General features: G+C 38.9%; 1 protein-coding gene across 1 annotated transcript in view; it reads left to right on the top strand.

Annotated features, from left to right (window-relative positions):
* The window catches only part of Cul1 (cullin 1), an 81537-nt gene that overhangs the window by 32688 nt on the left and 25667 nt on the right, over positions 1 to 23182 (top strand). The window contains exons 2-4 of the mRNA XM_027943344.2: positions 3311 to 3611; positions 18445 to 18619; positions 20532 to 20699. Of these exons, the coding sequence (XP_027799145.1) occupies positions 3472 to 3611; positions 18445 to 18619; positions 20532 to 20699 (483 nt within the window). The 5' untranslated portion in view covers positions 3311 to 3471. The remainder of the gene's footprint in view (positions 1 to 3310; positions 3612 to 18444; positions 18620 to 20531; positions 20700 to 23182) is intronic.

The following is a 23182-nucleotide window of genomic DNA, read 5'->3' as shown; positions in this document are numbered from 1 at the left end:
ATTGTTGTAGAGATTCTCAAGGGATTTTGAGCAAATTTAGATGCTCTATGGTATTGGATTTTCATATTTGTAGATCTTTTAAAAATTTACAACTCTTCAGTTCCTTAATTTATTCTTTTATATGTGCAAAACTTTGAGCTTTGTGCTGGGCTCTCTACTGGGTTTTCAATATAACCTGGTAGGCAAAAGAGAAAGTATGCCCTGGATCTTCACACCCATGAAGCAGTGTGTCACAGTGAGGAAACAAGCATGGGCCACCACTTTGGACAAGTGTTATAGAAGGAAGGTCCCATGTTATACGCGAACCTGACCTCTTCTCTGACTCCCCAGTCAATCTCACCTGAGTATCATATTTCACCACATAATTGTCACATTTTATGCCTTTTTTTTTTTTTGCAAAAGGGGCAACCATTAATGAAGATTCTTTTTCCTCCCCCTAGTAGTACTTAAAAATAATTTTTTACCTGTCTGGTGCAAGATTAGGGTGTTGAGAATATAGGTTATAATTAAATAGTCCGAATCTATGCACATCATTTCTTTGTGACAGTTAAAGCGAACATTTTTCCAGTGTGGAAAAAAGTTAATACATTAGTTTCATTAATAACATTAATACATATGTTTAGTCAGAATATTAAAGTTGAGAAAATTTACCATGTGGTGAAGTGTATGCACTTAACAATATTTAATCTTCTGAGTCTGAGGATTCTGTGCTGCTGTCAGTGACACTGTCTTCATTGCCACTTATGTGAGATGTGTCTACCATTAGCACTTGCCCAAGGTGGCCTTCAGGAATATTCTGACCATGTACCTATGCTGAGAATTCTAGGCTCTGGCTCCCAGTACAGCAAAAACAGTGCACGTCTGTGTGCCACTGGTGAATACCTTGCTGCTCTTTACCTCTTGAGTGGCCTGACGCAGTCAGTCATGTGACTCAATGACTCCCTGTGAAAGGTCTAAACCAGGGTAGCTTGGAGAGAGGGGGGAGGAGTCTGTGTGTCAACCCTGGGGAAAAAAAGGGGAGCTTTGTAAGATGTAAGTGGGCAGAAAGAAGGGTCTGGTTGTGCTGCATTGGGATTTTCCTGTTCTGACTCTCTGGTGTCCCCATTGCTCTTAGGATGACAGCTTATTCAGAATTAGGATGACAACAATTTTAGACTGATAGGTAGGTCAGAATGGGATGAGAGCATACAAATGGACACAGTTACCAGACTCTGTTTAGACTATTAAAACAGTGGCCCAGGTAAGGGATCATGGAGATTACTGTAGGAGGAAATGACATTGAGCAAGTCAACCTTGACAGCTAACATCAGTAGCTTTAATATGAAAGATGAGGCATCAGCATCCTTCCCAGATTTCTGACGCTTAGATACAGTGGCGTTGCCACTACACAGGTGGGCAGTGATGGTGGAGAATGGAGCTAGAGGCAGAGAACATTTTCCTCAGTTGTTGGTGGAAATTAGAAGAGAAGAAAAAGTCAAAGAACATCTAGATGCGTGTGAGAAAGCTTATCCAAGGTAGAATTAACTGTACTGTTAATTCTAGTTTGGGCAGTCAAAGTGGGAAATTAGAGCAGGGTTGGGGGAGAGAGAGGTCCATCCAATGGTCAGGTGGCAAGTGCCAGTCCAGATGTGCTAAGCGTTATCAAGTGGGATGTCACTATGATCCTCCCCAGGCCAAGGAAAGGAGGACTGATTCAAGACCCACATTAGAAACATTTGCAGAGCGATTGCTGAGTTGTTAGTTCTTTGTACTTGAGGAGTCCTTCTGCTAGATATGTTCTCAGTTCACATTTGAACATATCTATTTGAATTCAGTGGTGTGGTTTCAGAAAATGTTAACTCCTACAAGCTTAGATTATAAGTATTAGAGATGATTCAGGTATTGGTAGTTCAAACTTATCCATAGGCACAACCCCTGAGGTCCTTAAATGTGCCTTGGGCTACTGGGAGCCCAGTGATGTGGAGAGACATGGGATGTTCTGAACTCCTTGATGGCAACTCAGACCTGGATCCACAGGCTCTGGCAACCTTGTTGCCCTTGTTGTCTTAGATCCCTTGAGCTCTCCAATGATCATTTATTTTGTGAAGTCGTTACAGTAATTCAGAAGTGTTTCTTGATTTAAACCAGAAATATGTATTCAAAACCTTCACATTTTGATGTGGTACACACAGACAACCCTTACAAGTATGCCTGAAATATGCTGTACATTAAGAAGTGTTAACTTACATAGTATCAAGAAGCCTTAACTTATCCAGCATTAAGAAGCATTAAATTATACAGTATTGAGAAGCGTTATACAATATTGATGCCAGGTATGGTGGCACACACTTGTAATCCCAGGCATTTGAGAGGCTGAGGCAGGAGGATTGTGAGTTCAAAGCAGCCCCAGCAACTTAGTGAGGCCCTAAGCGACTCAGTAAGATCCTGTATTTACATAAAATATTTAAAAGGGCTGGTTAAAACACCCCTGGGTTCAATCCCTGGTACCTAATAATAAAAATTTAAAAAATATATATTGACTACCAAGGGCCTTTATGGATCCAAGATCTGAAACATAGATTGTGTTTCACAGTAGCTTCATGTGCTTGGAAATAATAGCCATTACCACTTGTTAAACATTTTCTGTGTATAAATATTTTACATACGTTATCTTTTTTTAGGTATTACAACAGTCGTTTGAGGAAAGTGATTGGTCATGTAGAAAGCTGAAGCTTAGAGAATTTAAGCAGCTCGCCCATATCTACCTAGTAGGTGAGGAGCTGAGCTTCAAGTCCAGGACACGTTGTAAATTTTGATAGTTCTTGCCAAATTATCTTCTACAAGGAAGTGCCCATATCCTCTCATCTTCTCCTTCACCAGCACTCACCTTCTTGTCAAATGCTAAGCAAAAAATTACTAAAACTCATAGTTATTGAGATTGAATGAGTTTTCCTATTTATTTGCTATTTGTGTTTCTGGGAATTTCTTGAGCATGTCCTTTGACCTTTTTTCTTCAAGTTTGTTTTCCTAATGGCTATGTAGGTCAAGTTGTGATATTTTAAATATTGATAATTTTAGAAGTAATGAAAGGCAACAGTTTCTACTTGTGCAAAGTTTTACCCAACTTTTCTCATGAGTGAAGTGATTATGGATGAAATATCAAGTAAACATGTTTCTACACATGGACTGTGTAATGAATGTTTCACATTTCCTCAGGGCAAGAGCAGTGCCTGCTGCTGATGCCCAGATTCGGTCTTTTTGTCAGCATGTGTCACCATGTTAACTGCTCAGGGATGTTAGAAAAAATTAATTCCCTTTATTTCTTCTTCAGGTTTGCCTGCAATGAGATTTCATTCTTCACACTTAAAGGACATCCTTTCTGAGCTGCCGTGAATGAATTTGGAATGATACTGTATATTTTCAACTAATGGAGAAATAGCTGTGTCTTGAATAAGGATCGCTGCCCTGGACGACTTCAGAACATTGCTCACAATGTCATCAAACAGGAGTCAGAATCCCCATGGACTGAAGCAAATTGGCCTTGACCAGATCTGGGATGACCTCAGAGCTGGAATCCAGCAAGTGTACACCAGACAAAGCATGGCCAAGTCCAGATACATGGAACTCTATACGTATCCTCCTGCTTGAGCTGAGATTTGTTTGTTAAGAATTTTGATTATTTACTATTTTGATTTTTGAATCATTAGAAATCTTACTTCATGTTTACTCTTCCCAGTTCATCCTATAATACAGTCACCAACTTTGTTTTTTGCTTTAATTTTTGAGCAGAGGTAAGATTTGACTAGTAATCTCATGCATTGCTGTTCAGTATGGTAGCCACCAACTACATGTAGATGTTCACATTTAAAATAGGTTGCTTCTCCTTATTTACTAGCTCCGTGTCCATGGATTCCACAAACCAGCCATTTAAAATATTTGGGAAATTTTGATCTCTGTTGTGAATATGTGCATAATTTTTTTCCTGTCATCATTCCCCAAACAATGTAGTATAGCAGTTGTTCATATTGCACTAGGTGTTTTAAATCATTAGAGATGACTTTCAAGGGTATGGGAGGGTATGCATTAGGTTATGTGTAAATGCTGCACCATTTTATATGAGACTTGAGAATCTGGATTTTGGTATGGAGGAGGTCCTGGATATTGAAGGACAGCAATAATTTACAAAGATTCAGTTCCTAGCCACATTTCAGGTATTCAGTAGTGGGATACTGGAATGTGTCTGTAACTATAGAAAGTTCCAGAGACAGTGCTGGCTTAAGCAGGGAATGGTTCATTTAAATGCCTTCTTGTTCTGGGTCAGAGTTGAGTAGTTGTATCAGAAACAGTTTAGCCCACAAAGCCTGAAGTATTTACCATGTGGCCTTCAGAGGCAGCTGTTGTCCTGATCAAAAGGAACAGCACATGGAGTGAAAGTTTGACCATTATGGCCCCAACATACGAATATGTTATTAATAAAGCATTTTACTCATTATTTAGTCCATGATATGTACAAGGGATTGTGCTGCAAACCACAAAGATTATGAGGGTATGAAAGACGTAGCTCCTGCTGTCATGATGTACTTACTTAGATGGGCTTGGTTCCATACAGATACAAAATGGAAATTAAAGCTAACTCAGCAGGTTGCTACTGATTTTAGGACTTTAAGGTTGCCAATTTAATGAAGATTTCAGTGATTATCCAACTAGGTTATGTGATGCTATAGTGTACCTTTAAATTTTAAATATTTTAGAATCCTAAAAAAATTAACATTAATTATAGATATGAAACTGTCTCTAATTAATTAAAACTTACTGTATAGGATACATATGTAAATACACTTACATTGTAGAACACTTTTAAAAAATTCGTTTTATAAGTGTACAGTTCAGTGGTTTTCAGTATATTTAGTTTTGCCACTATTACTATGTTAATGTTAGAACATTTTCATCACTAAAAAGACACCTTGTTCCCACTAGCATTCAGTCTCCACATTCCCCTCCCCTTGTCCCTGGCAGTCTCCTTTCTGTCTCTGGATTTGTCTCTGATGGGCTGTTGGTGTAAATGGACTTGTAGAGCACGAGGCCTTGTGTCTAGCTTCTTGCCATGGGGTGGTGTCTTGTGCTTGTCTTTGTAGCACTGTCAGAACCTTGTTTCTCTTGATGAGTGAATCTCGCGCGGCTCTTTTACATTTGTGTATCCATTCATCAATGAAGGCTTTGGGCTTATTTCTGCCTTGGGTTGTTAGGAGTGCTGGTATGAACATCACAGTCCCCTGTTCCCTTGGGGCTCTGCCTGAGTGGAATCTCTTAAGTCATTGACATGTAGGTTTTTATTTATTTTTATTTTTTTAAGGAAAGGGTTTTATTGCTTTGCTAGCAAAGGGGAAACACAGGGGATTCCTGTCCCAGAGGCTGTGATTCTACCCATCAGGGGAAAAGAGGTCCTTTTAAAAAGATGATTCAAAGGCTACATTCCAGTTCTCTGTCGGGAGTTGTAATTCACTTGTTAATTTGGGAGACAGTCTTTTCTTATATCTTCTGGAACCATTCCTAAGTTTGATTTACTTCATTCTTGTGGTGGGTGTGTGCTCAAGGACTGATAATTCTGCATAGGATGGGGAAGAAAGGTAATCCTGTTTCCCCTGAGATTAGGGAGGAGGAGGAGGAGGAGGAGGGGAAGAGAAAAATGTTTTAAAAATAAATCCTGGGGCTGGGATTGTGGTTCAGCAGTAGAGTGCTCGCCTAGCATGGGCAGGACCCAGGTTGATTCTCAGCACCACATAAAAATAAAGGCATTGTCTTGTGTCCACCTACACCTAAAAAATATTAAAAAATAAATAAGTCCTAGTGGCAGCGCAGCAAGGGACATGTATAATATACTTTTAAGGAAGGGCCAGTTTTCAGGAATTATTGAATTATTTTATTCTATAAATAATTATAATTTGTAACTATTCTGATAACTGCAACTTGAATTTTTTTAAGGACTGCCACTCTTTGTTTTTGAAGTGCCAAAGCTCAAAACCAGAGTCTCAAAAATGCTAGGCAAGTACACTCTCACTGTACCATATCCCCAACCCAGGACTGCCACTCTTAAGTTGGGTATTATTCTTTTCCTTTCAGTTTTCCTTGAGAAAATAATAGCTTCATTTATTTATTGAAGTTGGAAAACCTAAACTTGAGTCTAAAGTATCTTAATTTAATTCTTCAGCTATTCTCTAAAAAATAAGAGCTACAATTTGAGTCCTGGGTGTCAGGCAGTATGCTGGGAACCTTCCACTTCTGACCCCAGGCTCGGCCCAGCCTGAGGACTGGTGAAGGGAGCCTCTGTCGATGCTGGAAATGGGTGTCCCAAAGTGTGTTTTACTTGTACTTGGAAGGCACCTGCATTTTCTAGAGAAATTGACCTACTTCTGGATGGGAAACAAGTATTCTTAGAACCTCTAGGGGCCTCTGGCATTTGTGTTTACTATAATAGGAGGGAGATTATTAAATGTTTTTCTTGAATTTTTTTTTTTTTTTTCAATTCAAAATGGCAAAGGAAAGAAGGGAGTTTAGGGAAAGGGGGAAAAAAATCCCAGCTTCTATAAAGAGTAAGATCTAATTCAGTTAACCTGTTTGTATACCCTTCTCCAAGGTTTTTTTGTTCTCAAGTTTTAACCTCAAGCCCTTGCTCTTTTTCTGACTAGTGTACACATCTGGTTTTCTGTCATGGCTGACACTACAGGTGGTTATGATGACTTTTTTTTTTTTTTTTCAGTGCAACATAGTACTGTCCAAGTAAATGGGTAAATAACAGATTTCTTTCCATTTGAAATTGAAATAGGTAGTGAAACTTCTTAGTTTATTGATACCATTACATATCAGATACTGTGCTGGGCTCCAGAAACAAGCATGGGTCCCAACTAGTGGAGGGAAGTGTGGAGTCCAGCAAGCTCATCTAGATATCAGGCTGTGTGTTGGAGGGTTCTGTTTCTTTTTGTTGATCCTTGGTCTACCTGTCACCTGTCCCTAGTTTTCAGACAAGAATCCGTGTTCAGTAACCTGGTTGTGGTTATTCGTGGTTGTTTTGTAGTTATCACCTATCTAAATCATAATGTTAGCCTCCCTGGGAATCAGTTTAAATTTCCATGTTGATATCTTTTTTTTGTTTAATTTGGACATAAAATTCCAAATTATTTTCTCATAGATAGCCTCAGAAGGTGCAGCTACAGGTTTCTCCATAGATCACACATTCACAGAGAAGGCACTGGTTTTGTTCCCTGGGAACAGGTACTGCTATTGTGTTCACTTATGATTCCAGAAAGAAAGTAGTATTGTTTTTTGGATCCCAAAGTCTGGTGCAATAACTAAGAGACAAAACTTTGGAAATGGTCTTGATCCACATTTCCATAAAAGCCTTCCACCTAGATTGGGGAGGTTTCTGCACTCATACGGTGGGTCTCTATTCTTCCTCATGGAACCATTAGAGTAGAGTTTCATCATTTGCTAGATGTTATTATAGGTACAAAAGAGGTTTAAAGAAAGGAATCACAGAAGCATCTTGACTGTCTGGCTGTTCCCACCATTACGTCAACTCTTGAGTAAGACAGGCTTGGATGGTTTGGTGGGCATAAAACCGGGAAATTGAGACTGTGGCAACAAATAAATGAGGTGGAGAAATCAGAGATTTTACCCAGAATTTGCCTATTTCGACTTATATGTTTCATGTAAAACTTTGGGGGAAAACATCTTGGTAATTACTTAGCAGTAAGTCTCACCAAGGAAAGCTTTTTTTTTTAAGAATAAAGCATGTGGACTTGTGATAGCAAATACACCCTTCCATGAGTTTCTTCTCAAGAATGAAAACCAGTGGCTCAACAGACCAGGCGTGGTGAACTGCATTGTCCCCCGGGGGAACCACCCCGGTGCCTAGATTAGCTCTCATAAACTTGGAAGTCTGTTTTTCCCCACTAGTGCTGTGAACTGAACTCGTGTGTTTTCTTAGCCTGTTTTTTTGAAGTCCTCTTTCTCCCAGTCCAAGGATTCCTACTTTCTTGTCTTCGCCACTTTTGCTGTTGAGTAAGTCACAGCAAGTGCACTCAGAATTCGTACGTGATCCTCCGTGGCGCACAGTCTGTGATCACGGGAGAGGGGTGCCTTTTTCACCAGGAGTCAGCCCGCCGAGCCCTGGGCAGACTGCAGCTTGTATTGCAGGGACAGTGTGTGAGGACTCACTGGCCTCTGCTGTTGGCCCACCTGCCAGTTGTCTCAGTCTTGGCCACCACCACCCCTAGGTCTGCAGAGTTCACGCCTTGTCTTCTGTGTCCAGGGGGAGCACTCCAGGTGCCAGCCTTTCTTCTTCACTTGCCTGCTGCAGGCTCTTACTCTCCACATAGGAAATCAAAATCTCATGGAAAAGCAGCTCAAACAGAAGATCAAATAGACTGATGTCGTAGATCTGTGGACATCTGGATCCATCTAACCCAACAAATGTGTTGGGCTGCTTCATCTCGCACTCTTTTATTTGGGAGACTTACCTTAATTTTGTTTGCTCACCTGATGAGCATGACTTACATCAGATGAGCCTAAACATGTTCTTATTTTTTCAAATGTGTACTACCATTTTCATTTGTATATGTGCTCACCCATCCCTCTAGAAGGCTCTAAAGGACATAGTTCACAAAAAAAAAAAAGAAGAAGAAAGAAATGCAGACGATTAACATGTGGACACATGTTCAGCCTTACAACTGTTAAGGAAATCAAGATTTAAAAGGAGATTTTAGTTTTTTAACTAATAAGGTGGAAAAGTTTTAAAGATACAAGGTACTAGCACTGGAATTGGGAGACCGAGCGTGTGGAAGCGGTAGTCTGCTACTTTCTGGAGAGGAATTGGAGACACTCTTCTAAAGACTTAAAAATATACTTTCAGGAATTTATTTTTTTAACTCAAGATAGAAATAGTTTATTCAAATTGTATGTTCAAGTCTCTTTGGCTTATTTTAATAATGGGAAAAATGGGAAATAACTTCAGGCCTTGACACTAAGAATTTGTCAGAACTATAAACGGCTGTCAGACCTGCAGGGAAGGGCAGGGGATGGAGCTCCGTGGCAGAGTGAGTGCCTAAGTGTTGGGTTTGCTGAGTTTGACCGTGGACTTGTGATCCTCCCAGCCTTCTAAGTTGTTAGAATTACAGGTGTGCACTAGTGTTCTAATCTGGATGATTTTTGAACAATCCTTGTTTTTTTTGTCTTTGTTTTGTAAACACCAAGTCCAAATTATACTCACTTGCAAAATTGTACCTTTCACTAAGAACTGATAGTTTTTAGGACTGAGGAATTACGTACCTGCTTTGGAGCAAGAGCCCACAGAAATTGCTCTCATGTGCATAATTGCCTAAATAAATGATTTCTTTTTTTTTTTTGGTCAGTGTAAATATGGTATGTTCACTCTTCTAAACTTGATTTGTAGTGTGTGTGTGTGTGTGTGTATATATATATATATATATATATACACGCACACACAAATACATATATACATACACACATACATACTCGTCTTTCTAAGCATTTAAATTTTAAAGTTCATCACAATCATCTTTGCTTTTATAGTATGCTGTTAGATGTGAATTTGTTTTGGGTGGGATATTCTTTTCAGAAATGCACCTAACCACAGATTGGGAAGAACTTTATTCTTATTTGACTTTATACTCTGATTGTACAAATGGTATGAGGCCTGCTGCCACTGCCATCTTGTATAGGTGGCCCATTTATTGGCATGTGAAGACGGGAAGTGTAGAGCCTTTCAAATGAATTTTAATAGAACCTTAGTTTTATTTATTTTTTAAAAATATTTTATTAGTTGTTGTTGGACCTTTATTTTTATGTGGTGTTGAGAATTGAACCCAGTGCCTCACACCTGCTAGGCAAGTGTTCTACCACTGAGCCACAACCCCAGCCCTAGTTTTATTTCTTTAATTGAATTGACTTTAAAAAAAATGAAAGTGGTTGGAGTCTTATAATAAATAAAGGTCAAAAGCTGATTGCCCAGATATCTTTTACTTGACAAATAAGGCATGTAGCTTATGGGTGACAATCATTGGGGCATCTCCCGGCCCCTGCTGATGGTAGAGAGGACTGCTGCATCCGCCGCGGCCTCCAAATGGCGGTCAGCTGTGTGCCGGCTGCTCCTGGGTGACACAGAGCTCTAGGAGGGCAGTTTTTCTTTCTACCTGTCCTTTACAGTGCGTGGCGTGGGGCAGGTGCCCTGTGAGTGTCTGATAGGACCTTGTTCCAGCAGTTGTTCTCCCAAGCAGAACTGTCCTAGCAGAGTGTGCCTTGGCCAGTGTTGAATGTTCCAGGATGGCAGGGGAGTTCTAGGACATATTTTGGAGGCTGACCCGACTTGGCTCTAAGGCCACCACCTATCTCAGCATTTCCCCCTACCAGTGGGAGAGACCCAGATTGCTGCCCAGTCCTCCTTGATTTTCCTGCCCAAGAAACTCTTCTGGGGATCTGTGAAAAAGAGCCTTGGCGCTCAACTGCTAACCACTTGCCCACCAAATGAAACTTCTATCTTATTGCTGTTTAGATTTTATTTTCATCTGTTTTTTTCTCATTTCCTCTTAATTCCTATTTTTAACTTTTTCTCATATTCTATCATTTGTTTACTTTAAGAATAACTTTCAATGGGACCGTTTTTCTTCTAAACATTGTCATACTTTGTTTTTCTCACTTTGTTCACATTTGTCTTGTCACATCTTGGGAGGTAGGTGGCCAGTGTGGCCTCTGTGAGGACAGTAGCAGGGTGAACCTGGCTCAGGCAGGACATGCCCTGGAGTTTCCCCATAGGGACCCTTTGGGCCAGTTCTTAGGAAGAAACCCCACTTGGTGTCCTCCTCTGTTACTGGTTCTCCTGCCCAATTAACAGATGAGTGGTGCCGGTGGCCCTGCCCTTGGCTTTCATCCCTATGGGACCTGAGGCAGGGCTGGGTCCCTGAACAGATTTCTGAGACACAATAAGAATCTGCTTTTCCTTTCCTGATTACGTTTCCTCATGTTGTTTAGTTGAGTTCAAAGTAAGATTGACATCATCAGAGCCATGTCAGATGCGCCTTGAGTCTTGCCTTTCTGCAGACTCACCGTGATTCGAGTTCAGTTGATGAGGTTCTTCTGTCAGACGTGGTTCACACTTGGCCAGAAGTCCACACCCGTGAGGACTGTCCCTGTGAGGTGAATGCCTTTCAATTGCTGGTAGACCTGGAGTCTTCTGTTTACAGTGTCCAATTCTTTCGTCCTGCATCCCAGTTTTAGAATAGTTTAATTAATTAGAGTAGCTCTTTTTTTATATCTTTGGGTGAGCAAATGTTTATTGATGTCTTTGAACAATTTTTTTATTATTATTTTAAGGAAACCTGGCTTACATTGGTTGTTTTCCTTTGTTTATTCAACAGTTTTTGCTTTCTATAACCTAAGAAACCTTTGCCTAGATCACAAATATTCTGTGTTTTCCTACTAAAGCTTCGTTTAGGTGTTTAGGTTTATGGTCTGACTAAAGTTAACAAAGTGTGGTGTGAGTTAGGTTTGAGGTGGAGCTCCCCATGCAGTTACTTCAGCCTCATTTGCTGACAACCTTTATCCCCTTATTAGTTAAACTAAATGACAAATACTTCTATTTATAGGGCTCTATCTCACTGATATGTTGGTCCTTAGTCAAATATTTTTTGCATCTATGTTCATGTTCATGTGAGACATTAGTGTGAGTATTTTTGTTTGTAATATTGGTATACTGTAGCTTTATGAGAATTCTTTTCTCTCTTTTTTTGGATGGGGGGTACGCAGTGCTGGGGATTGAATCCAGGACCTTATGCATGCCATTGATCTGTATCCCCATCTCCAGCCTTTAGGATGTTTTGTTGTTGTTGTTGTTACCAGGAATTGAACCCAGGGGTGCTTAACCACTGAGCCACATCCCAACCCTTTCTTTCTTTATTTATTTATTTATAATATTTTAATTTTTTTCGTACCAGGGATTGAACTCAGGGGCACTCAACCACTGAGCTACATCTCCAGCCCTATTTTGTATTTTATTTAGAGACAGAGTCTCATTGAGTTGCTTAGTACCTAGCCATTGCTGAGGCTGGCTTTGAACTCACTGTCCTCCTGTCTCAGCCTCCCGAGGTGCTGGGATTATAGGCATGCGTCACTGCGCCTGGTCCATTTTTTTATTTTGAGACGGGGTCTTGCTATGTTGCTGATGCTGGCTTTGAATTTGTGATCCTCCTGCCTCAGCCTCCTGAGTCACTGAGATTATAGGCATGCTTTGTGAGAATTCCTTAAGTTAAATGATAGAATCTTTCAGCTTTGTTCTTCCCCACTCCCCAAGATTATTTTGACTCCTCTTGTTTCTTTGCATTCCTCTTTATAGTTTGTGTTGACCCCAAAATTGCTGGGATTATGATTAGAATTATTTGAATTTTTAGAAAAATAATGGCTTTATTGAGATAGAATTCACATGGAATACAAAAGTGGACATCTCAGTAGTTTTTAGTATATTTACAAATATATCTGACCCTACATATTCAATTTTAGATATTTTCATCATCTCAAAAAGAAATCCTTTCCCCAGCTGTCACTCCCTTGTCTCCCCCTGCTAACCCACTTTCCACTTCCAAATCAGCTTGCTCTGCACGTTTTATGTTCGTGTGATCATGTAACCCATAGTGTTGGGGACTGGGGACTGTGTTGTTAATGTTAATTCATGTTAAAACCCTCACCCCTGAATGATGGGTCTTGGAGGCAGGGTCTTTGGGGGGAATAATTAAGGTTAAGTTAGGTTGTGAGGCCAGGGTCTTAGTCTGACAGCATTTTGTCCTTTTAAGAAGAGGAAGGGACACCAAAGAGTTCTGTCTGTCCACATAGCTGTGTGAGAAGACAGAAAGCTAGGAACTAACCTCAGATGGTTGATTTTGGACTTGTAGTCTTCAGAACTGAGAATGAATTCCTATTGTTTGGTGTTTAAGCTGAAGTCTGTATTTTGGCAGCCTGAGCAGATAGATGAACCCGTGGTCTCTTATGACTGGTTTTCCTCCACTTAGCGTAATGTTTTAAAATTTCACCATGTTATAGCACATGCCAATATTTTGTTTGTTTTTGGGAGTAAAATAGTATTCCATTTCATGGACATTCCACATTGTTTCTCTGTCGGTCAGTTGGGGACATTTGGGTTGTTTCCTCCTTCTGACTCTGTGAATAATACTGCCGTAAACATTTGTGTCTGTGTCCTCCTGTGGATGCCTGGGGGTGGAGTTTCTTGATCAGATGGTGATTCTAGTTGAGCCATTTGCAGAACCATCAGGTGAACATGGTGTTCACTCTTGACCTTTTAATAGAAGTCCAGAAGTATCACTTAACTGCACATAAGCTATCATTGGGTTCGTTTTTTAAAACTTTTTAAGTTAATAGTCAAAATAATATACTACTGCCAAGAAACAGAAGTCAGGCTAACAAATCCTAGAACTGGATGATGGGTGAAATGTAGCATAAATGCACAGCTGACTTTGCGCAAAGATGAGGGGAACCCCGGACAGCGTGGGGCTTCGGGAAAAGGTGGGCTGGTTGGTGGCAGCCACACAGGAGGAGACAGAGCCCTGGTGGGAACAGCAGGCGGGGAGCTGAAAAAATTCAGACCATGCAAAAACCTCAACGAACCTGCTCTGCCAGGGAGGCAACTGAGAAAATATTTAAACTGAGCTCTGGATGCAGGAGGGTTTGGGGAAAGTCTGCCTTGAGAATTTGTAACTCAAATGTGTGTGGAACTTACTTCAAGCTGGGAAATTAATGTGAAAGCCCGCCCCCCTCCATGAGTTAAAATAAAGTTGCAAAGCATAGGAGAAAGTTCACCATGAAGTCAGTACATGCTCCAAGCCACAAAGTCAGACCCCAGAACTTCAAATAAAAGGATCCTGGAAGAGGGTGTTTCATTCCATCCAAAATGATTAATGATAGATAAGGATGAGAACACTTTGGAAAACCCAAGACATTTTGCAAATAAAAAAATTAACAGCAAATTTGACATAGCTGCTGGAGATTCACTTAAGCAGGTGGTATATCTAGAAAAATGCGAAAGTTTGAACAAAGATAAAGTGACAGAAAATAATTGAAGTTTTTAACTGATGTATGGAAGAAGCATGCACTTGACCAACATATCTGCAACAGAAGAACTAGGAGAAAACAGCAGAAATACTTGATGAGATGAAGGCCAAACATTTTCCCAAATAGGCCAGAGACGGTGTATATCAAATTTTAAGATAACCATTTCTAGAATTCAAACAGAATGTAAAATTTCAAAATAATAAAAGAATTGGAATGGAATATGCAAATTACCATTCTAATAGAAGGGAGAAAAGGAGATGCATATAAAATTGGAAAATACAAAATACAATGGTAGAAATTAATCCAGATAGTCTTATAGAATAATTTAATTGTAAAATCAAACTTTCCTATCACAGATTATGAGGTCCATTAATTATGCTCTGGTGGTTTACAGTAGACATACCAAAACACAGAAACATAAAGGTAGAAAATAGAACAAAAGTCATGAGAAAAATTCTAACAACAACAAAAAAAGAAATGACTTAGTAATATCAAATACAGTAGGTTTCTAAAGCAGTGTTGTTAGATTAAACAGAGCTATAGAGCTATTTCTAAAGATGAAAGGACCGTGTCACCAGGAACATAATTCCAAATTTGTTAACACTGTCTCAAAATATGATAGGTACCTTAGGGAATTATAAGAGAAATTGACAAAACCGTTATTATATTGGGAGATTACAATAAAAATTTCTTATTAATAAACAGGCAAATCAATAACAGTATAGATTTGAAAGGCAGAATTAACTAACTGTACCTAACAGTCTCGGTATCTGACAATTATGGAATGGACCATCCTCCTGGGTACATGGGGAGTACTTGTCCTCTTCCCTGCCTAAAAATAAATTGCGTTCAACATAAGTCTCATCATTTAAAAAATACTATCAAAAAGAGGATGTTCTTTGAATTTTATAATCTAATTTTAAAGTGAAATTCTTAAAGGTTAAAAAATAAACTTTGGAAATTTAAACAGTTGAACACTAAAGACAGAACCAACTAATAATGGAAAAAAGAAAATACTGAACAACAGGGGAAGTGTGTGCACATCAGACTGGAGTGGCATGGCCAAGTGGTGTGTTTCATATATTGTCGCACATTTGTGTATTTCAAATGTTAAGAGAAATTGCAAAGTTAACTGACCAAAGATTTATACACAGAGAATAAATATAAAGAAGTAAATACAAAAGAACCAAATGAAATAAAGTCATAAGAATGAAAATTAATAAAACTCATACTGGCTGTTTGAAAAGACTCAATACACAAGCTACTGGCAAAATTAATCATAAAAACCCCACAATGTGATTAAGGGGATATTACAGAAAGAACAGATGTGTTTTAAAAGAAGACTAAAAAGGCAGTTGCTTGGAAACCGTTGAAACAGTTTTCTAGAAGTAGCAGTATACATGGTGAGGATGGGTTGGCCGGTTTAATTTGTAGAGCCATTGATAATGCAGATAACTAAAATGACTTCTTGTGTCATGTATGAGTTAAGTCTGCCTGGATTGGAAACCTCAGTGAAGAAGTCAGCTTTATATGAACATACAGTAGAATGACTGTCTTGGCCAAGGAAATGATTTCCTCAACCAGCGTGGCACAAGCTATAGAAGAAAATTGGGAAAAATTTGATGACAGATTAAGAATTTCTCTTTACTCAACAATAGCTGCTCATAAGGACATTTTTCACAATAAATTCAAGTCCAGAGGCAACTTAGTGAGTTAGCAGAAATATTTAAGTGCTTACGTTTTTTAAAATGTAGAATTTTTTTAGGGCAAAGATTGTATAACAAAATCTACGTATATTAAAGCATGTGGTTTATTTGTTGTGTGTGTGGGGTATGTATAGGGATTGAACCCAAGGACACTTTACCACTGAGCTGCATCCCCAGTCCTTTTTTTTTTGAGACAGGTTTTTACTGAGTTGTTGAGACTGGCCTTAAACTTGCCATTCTCAAACCTTAGGCTCCTGAGTTGCTGGGATTACAGGAGTGTGTCACCATGCCTCATTGATTTGCATATTTTTGACGGGCATACTTTTGTGTAAACATAACCTTATTCAAGATACTAAAAGTTCTCTCCAGTCCTCCTTGATGATTATTCACCCTTTAGTCATGCAAAAGGAATCACTCTCCCAATTTCTAGCACTATGAGTTAAATTTTGTTGGTTCTGGAAGTTTACATGGGTGGAATTTCATGTGTCTGGCTGTTTTTATTCAGTATGTTTTGGAAATTAATTCATGATATGTGTCGGGGTAGTGCACTTTTTAAACTGCCAAGTAATGTTCTCCAAATAGACCACAATTTGCTTTAAGAAATGGACAAATTTTTTTTGCAAAGTGGTTATGCCCTTTTGTATTCCTAGTATTAATGTCTGAGCAAACTTTTTAGTTAGGATATGAGCAGACAATATACAGAAGAAAATGAAAACAATCAACTAAAATGCACTTAAAGCCACGAGAACCATAGTACGTGCCTGGGCAAGGTTGTGGCAGTGGAAATGCACAGCAGCCACTTTGTAAAGCAGTCTGGCTGAAGGTGTGCTGGGGAGTCCCTGCTGCTACAGACTTGTACCTGTGTGCAAGGGACATGCTAAAAATGTACGCAACTTTGTTTGAAAGTACCCCAAACTGGTACCTGCTAAAATGATGTCTAGCAAGGTCCATAAACAAGAAAATGGATGTGTCGTTGTACATAGATACTATACAGTGTATTAACACTGCTGGAGCTATCTCGCACGTTATCAAAAACAGATACAGAAGTGAATGTGTGGATTACAGTTTGCGTAATCTGAAACTGTAAAACATGCAAAACAATATATGTTGTTTTCCAGTAAAGTATAAAAACATGCATAGGAACAATATATAGCAAATCATGGGGTGTTTTCTTCAAAGAATGGGAGGGACTAGGGAGGCATAGAGTTTGTTACAACCTATAATATTTCACTTCCTAAAAAGGTGGTGGCAGCCCGGGGGTGGGGGTGGGGTGGGGTGGGGTTTATGGGTGGAATTTGGGACAAATGTTTGTCAACTTGTTGTGAACAAAAGGTGGTTTATTGTCATCTGTGATTGTATAATTGAAATATTTAATTCATTATGTTAAGATAGTTCTTTGATTACCTCATGAGTTTTTCTAGTCATTAATGTGTCTTCTTTTACTTTTGGATTTTCTGTTGGTGTGCTTTGGCCATGTTTTTATAGAGGCTTGTTTTTTTCATATTGTTTTAAATTATTTTAATTATAGCAATGCTGGGGATATAGCTCAGTGGTAAAGTGCCCCTGGGTTCAACTCCCAGTACCAAAAAAATAAATGCATAAAGATAGTAATTTTGTTAGTTTAAGGTACTTTTTACTTTAATATATTTGAAATTTATAATTAAGTATTTATATATAGACTTTGCTTAGCTAGGGTTTAACAAACCTGAGAATAGATAAGTGTTCCTGGATATTTTCAGCTTTACCCAGGTAATTTCACGTGCAAGATGAGTTCATCATATTTAAAGGTTAGGACCATGCAGTCAGTCCTCTGCCCTCCTGTCCCAGCCCATTCCCTCCAGCACCCCTGCAGGGGGCAGCTGGCTGCACCTGCCACTCTTTCTCCTGTGGAAGGGATTTGGCTGGTCAGCTTCTGACCTGCGATTCTAGCATGGCGCAGGCTATGGCTCTCTTGCTCCTCTCCTGCTTTTCATCCTTCATCCTTAGAATGTAGTTTTATGTGCATCCATTTGCAAATTGGTTTTTTAAAAAATATTTTTTCTAGTTGTCGATGGACCTTTATTTTATTTATTTATATGTGGTGCTGAAATTGAACCCAGTGCCTCATACATGCTAGGCAAGCACTCTACCACAGAGCTACAGCCCCAGCCCTTGCAAATCATTTTAAAATAAAGTTTTATTATGTCAGTATTCATATTGTGTTTCTGGAAATATTTATAGCTGAGCTTCATCTGCTATGATGATTATTAGCTTTTTGTTTTTCCTGAAGTAAATACTGTAATTGGTTTTTTCTTCTTCATTTGCAACCTTTCCTTGGTACCTGTTGCCAGTTCTTTTCATGCCTTCTAAATACTCAGACAGCTTTCCACAAGGTCAGGCACGCGAGGTGGTCTGAAAGCTCCAGATTCTTTCTTGGCAGTCTCTGGTTTATCACTTGTCCCCAGGCCCGTGGGCACCTTGTGGATGGAGCTTACAGACTCCACTCTATTGACAGGGAGTAGAATCTTTTTTTCCACTGTAGTTTTTAACAGGTTCTGGTCGACATGTAGGCAATGTATTGGTACTGAAATATATATTAGCCACTGTTTGCATTTGAGGTGCACATTGATTCCCTTAACTTTTCTCCAAGTCACGTTTATAACTACTGTACTAGCGTACACCAGTCAAACCAAGCACGGGGAGCTGGAGTCCCTCCTTCTAAATCGAAAAAGGGGCAGACACCTGGAGGGGCTCAGTTTGTTGGCCTGGAATTGTACAAACGACTTAAAGAATTTTTGAAGAATTACTTGACAAATCTTCTTAAGGTAAGACATTTTACATCTCTATTGCACATTTATAATAGAAGGTAAAGAGGAAATGGTAATTCTACCTTAAATGCTCAGTTTTTCACTTTGCTTGTTCATTAAATGTTTTAGTATTGTTTAATCTTTTATCTCTTATAATGATGAAACCTCTATAAAGCATGTTTTCATTTTTTTAAATTAGAAGTTTTGGACATCCTTATTACCATAATAATGTTGTTCCATAAATTGTTAGCCAGTTTGTATCTGGTGATTAGAGATTGATGAACCCTAGCCAGGCATGGTGTATATGCCTGTAATCCCAGTTACTCAAGAGACCGAAGCAGGAGGATTATAAGTTTGAGGTCATCTTCAGCAACTTAGCAAGACCCTATCTCAAAATAAAAAGGGTTAGGTAAAGTGCTCTTTGGTTCAGTCCCCAGTACAGTGGGGAGAGATGAAGAAAGAAATTGATGAACCTTTTCATTTCAAGCATATAATTACGTATCCAGATATTACTATATTTTGAGCCCCATATGGTGTTGTCCATGAAAATGTGTAAACAGGCTGGAGGTATAGCCTAGTGGTAGAGCACCTGCCTAGCATAAGGAGGCTCTGGGTTCACCTCCGGCACTGAAAAAAAAGTAAACAAGGTTCTTTGACAATCACATTGTTCAAATGTGATCTAGCTTGTTTTGTTTTGTTTTTGTTGTTGTTGTTTGTTCTGTTTTTTAGTTTATTTTACAAGCTCATCGGAAACATATATCATTCTAACACTGTAGTCAGTTGACCACAAACAGTGGTTCATAGTAGTACCGCTTGCACGTTCTCCGGAGACTAAGGTCTTCCTACAACCACTTTGTTTTTTCTATTCACAACACTTTATAAATTGGATATTGTAATTACTTATTTTTTGTTACCAAAGAGCATGACAGTGTACTGTATTATGTAAAAGTATTGATAGGCAGACCATTAGTGATATTTTTGAATTTTAAAAAAAAGGTCTATATCATAAGTCAGAATAGCCTAGCTTTGCATTTTAAAGTTCATTTCATATTAAGTGAACAAAAATTTGGTTGTGTTTAGACATGGTCAGGTGTTTGCGTGCATGGTTGGGTCACCTGAGTACAGTTACTCATGGAGCGTCCATTCTGGCAGCCTTGGCCTTCCCGCCTTCGACGTTGCCCTGGCCTGAGTGCGGAGGCGCCCCTCCCCTCTCATTCTCCTCTTCAGTGCTTTTCTGCACAGCACCTGGAAATGGTGGTGCTGCGTTTTTAAAGGGTAGGACATACTTTTTAGATTCCACTAATACGTAGGGAAAAGTTTCCAGTTAGTTTTCTTCAGATAAAAATTGTGGTTTAAGTTGTAGAGATCTCAGTAAAAATACTTAAGAGTAAATGTACATTTTCTTCATGAGGTCTGGTTAAAGAAGATATATCACATTATTGTACTTATTTTACTTTTATGAAAATGCAACAGATTTCCACAAAAGGCTATAACTTTTTATAATCTTTAAGTAAATTTAAAGACGGGAAAAGCATTTAAAAATTGTTTTTATACTTCCCTTTTTCATGTTTTGCCCTATGTTCTTAGTTAATGTGACATGTTAATTCTTTTAACAGGAAAATTATCAAGAATAGAGATGATTTTAAAGTTAATTCCTTATTAAAAAAAAAGAAGTAGCCATCAGATTCCTAAAGTTTAGAGTACTTTTTGTAAGTGTATGTTCATATTTAATGCCATAGAAAAGGTTCTAGTTTAATTTCATGTGAAAGAATTTTTTACTGTGTTCTTGTGAGAATCTATAATAAGTTAGTGTGGTTTTGTACACAGAGTGATTTAAGAATCCTTTTGTATTGGTGTATTTTGTTTCATTAGCTTTTTCTTTGATCTGCGTACAACAGTCATCTTAAAGCTTTAGTGAACTTGTTTTCAGGATGGAGAGGATCTGATGGACGAGAGCGTGCTGAAGTTCTACACTCAGCAATGGGAAGATTACCGATTCTCAAGCAAAGTGCTAAATGGAATCTGTGCCTACCTCAATAGACATTGGGTTCGCCGTGAATGTGATGAAGGACGAAAAGGAATATATGAAATCTATTCAGTAAGATGTTTTTAAAAATATTTAAAATGTTTCTTAATGATACGTTGTCTTTCAATAAGGAGAACTAGGCAAATGTTAAGCTGTTTTCAGAATATTTATACTAATTTTCTTTATCAATGAATGACTCCTCCATACTTTGTGACAAAGTAGAAGGATGAGAAATGGAGTTATAAAATACAGCTTACACAGTTTTGCACTTACTTTTTAGAAGTGTATTCTTTAATGGTTTAATCACCATCTCATTTTGCAAATCAGGCACCTTGCCTGAGACTCAAGCCCTAAGCATGAGCCTCACACACTCTCCTGTCTGGGAACTCTGTTTCCAGGAGAAGACCTTGAATTAATCATGAAACCACCCCCATCAATACATTTCTTCAGTCAGTGAAGGTTTTTTAGGCTTATTGGTTTTCAAAGTATGGTTCTCAGCATAATCTGGAAACTTGCTAGGAGCACAAATTCTCAGACCTCGTCCTAGACTTCATTGGACAGTCTACAGGTGGGGCCCGACAGTCTGGTGTTTTTGAACTGTGGTTACGTAAGGTTTTATATATGTCCATACATAAAATTGTTCCTATATTAGCAATATTTTGTTGCTTCACTGTTGCACATTTAATTAAAGCATAATGTGGCCCAAGGCATGGCTAATTTTTATTGTTTATATAGCTGAATTTCGGCATCAAAATTCTTGTTGTATCGTAGTGGTAGTTTTGTTATATACTTAAGTTTTTAACAAAACTTTCTAAGTTTAGTTTTTATTTGAAGTTTTTATACTTCCCTTTTTCTTTTGTTTTATACTCTTTTTTTTTTGGTTGACAGATTACATATGTTTACCATGTATTATAACATGGGTTTTTTTGTTTGTTTGGTGCTGGGAATGAAACCCAGGGGCACTTTATCATTGAGCGACATCCTCAGCCTTTTTCATTTTTTGTTTTGAAACAGTATCTTATTAAGTTGCTTAGGCCTTGCTAAATTGCTGAGGCTGGCCTTGAACTTGGAATCCTCCTGCCTCACCCTCCTGGGTTGGTGAGAATATTGGCATGTACCACCACACCACAACTACCAGATGCTTTTTGAAATATGTATGCATTGAGAAATGGTTGAAGTGCTTTTCATTGTCTTTCATGTCAAAATGCTTTCTTGAAACTCCCAAGTTGGCAGAGTAAGAATCAGCATGGTTTTGGATGATTTCATTTTAGAAATCCACTTGACCTAAAGACCATGTATACCACATAGCAACATACAGACTTCTAAAAGTACAAGGATACTTGATTAAGATTCAGCTGCTGCTGGTCACAGTGGCACATGCCTATAATCCCAGACACTTGGGAGGCTGAGACAGGAGGATCATGAATTCAAAGCCAGCCTCAGCAAAAGCAAGGTGTTAAGCAACTCACTGAGACCCTGTCACTAAATATTAAAATACAAAATATGGGTGGGGATGTGGCTCAGTGGTTGAGTCCCCTGAGTTCAATCCCCAGTAAACCTACCCCCCCAAAAAAAAGATCCAACTTGCTTTTATTATTTTTAATCCACTTTCAAAATTTGTACTTCCTACATACACCCTCACATGCCATAGCTACTGTTCAGAAATGCAAGAGAGGGCCATAAATTCTAGCAAAGACTAAGTCAGTACCCCTCCTTAGAAACAACGTTCCACTGTGTGCTGTGCTAGTGACACTGCATAATTCATACAGGAGTTTGGGTGCCAGGCACAGTGGGACAGTTTGTACGGGTGATCTCTCATCATATGTCTGGAATCTCCAGAAAATGGGGCTGCTTGTCAAGAAATCATTTCATGACTACTTGTGAAGTTTTACTTTTTTCGAAACGATTCTTCATTTTTTTTTTAAATATTTATTTTTTAGCTTTAGGTGGACACAGTATCTTTATTTTATTTTATGTGGTGCTGAGGATCGAACCCAGTGCCTCACGCATGCCAGGCAAGCATGTTACTACTTGAGCCACATCCCCGGCCCCCGATTGATTCTTCATTTTTTAACTGTAGAAAGTTTCTTTTCAAGTCAACCAGAGGACATTCGTTTAATTTTCTAGTTGATGTATTCAAATGATGCAACCAGACCGGTTCCCTAACTTGCATTGGAGTTCCTTTGGCCTGCTGCTGGTCCTGCTTCCTCTTCCTGCCAGGCTCTTCTCCCTTAGACCCACCTCAGGTTAGGTCTAAGGGAGTGGTGATTTAAAGTTGCGCTTTTTGGTGACCTGTCAATGCTTTTTAGAAGTTTGTGTGTGCTACAGACCTTTCTGCCTCTCCTCTGCTTTGAGGAAGGCGAGGACAGCCAGGACTCCACAGTGAGGGGCATTTCCAGAGTGCCTCCTCCCTGTGTTTCTCCAAGAGGAGGAGTCTCTTCCTTCCGGCATCGTTCGAGCATCTTAGTCATAGCTCCTAATGATGAAATCTTAATTTTTCCCCAATATTAGCCTTCAGTATATATTTATTGTTCATGATTTGTCAAAAAATTTTT

This window comes from Marmota flaviventris, chromosome 1 (genome assembly GCF_047511675.1).
Source record: "Marmota flaviventris isolate mMarFla1 chromosome 1, mMarFla1.hap1, whole genome shotgun sequence".
NCBI lineage: Eukaryota > Metazoa > Chordata > Mammalia > Rodentia > Sciuridae > Marmota > Marmota flaviventris.
Note: the sequence above shows the minus strand (reverse complement) of the source record. Positions and strands in the feature narration are given on the sequence as shown.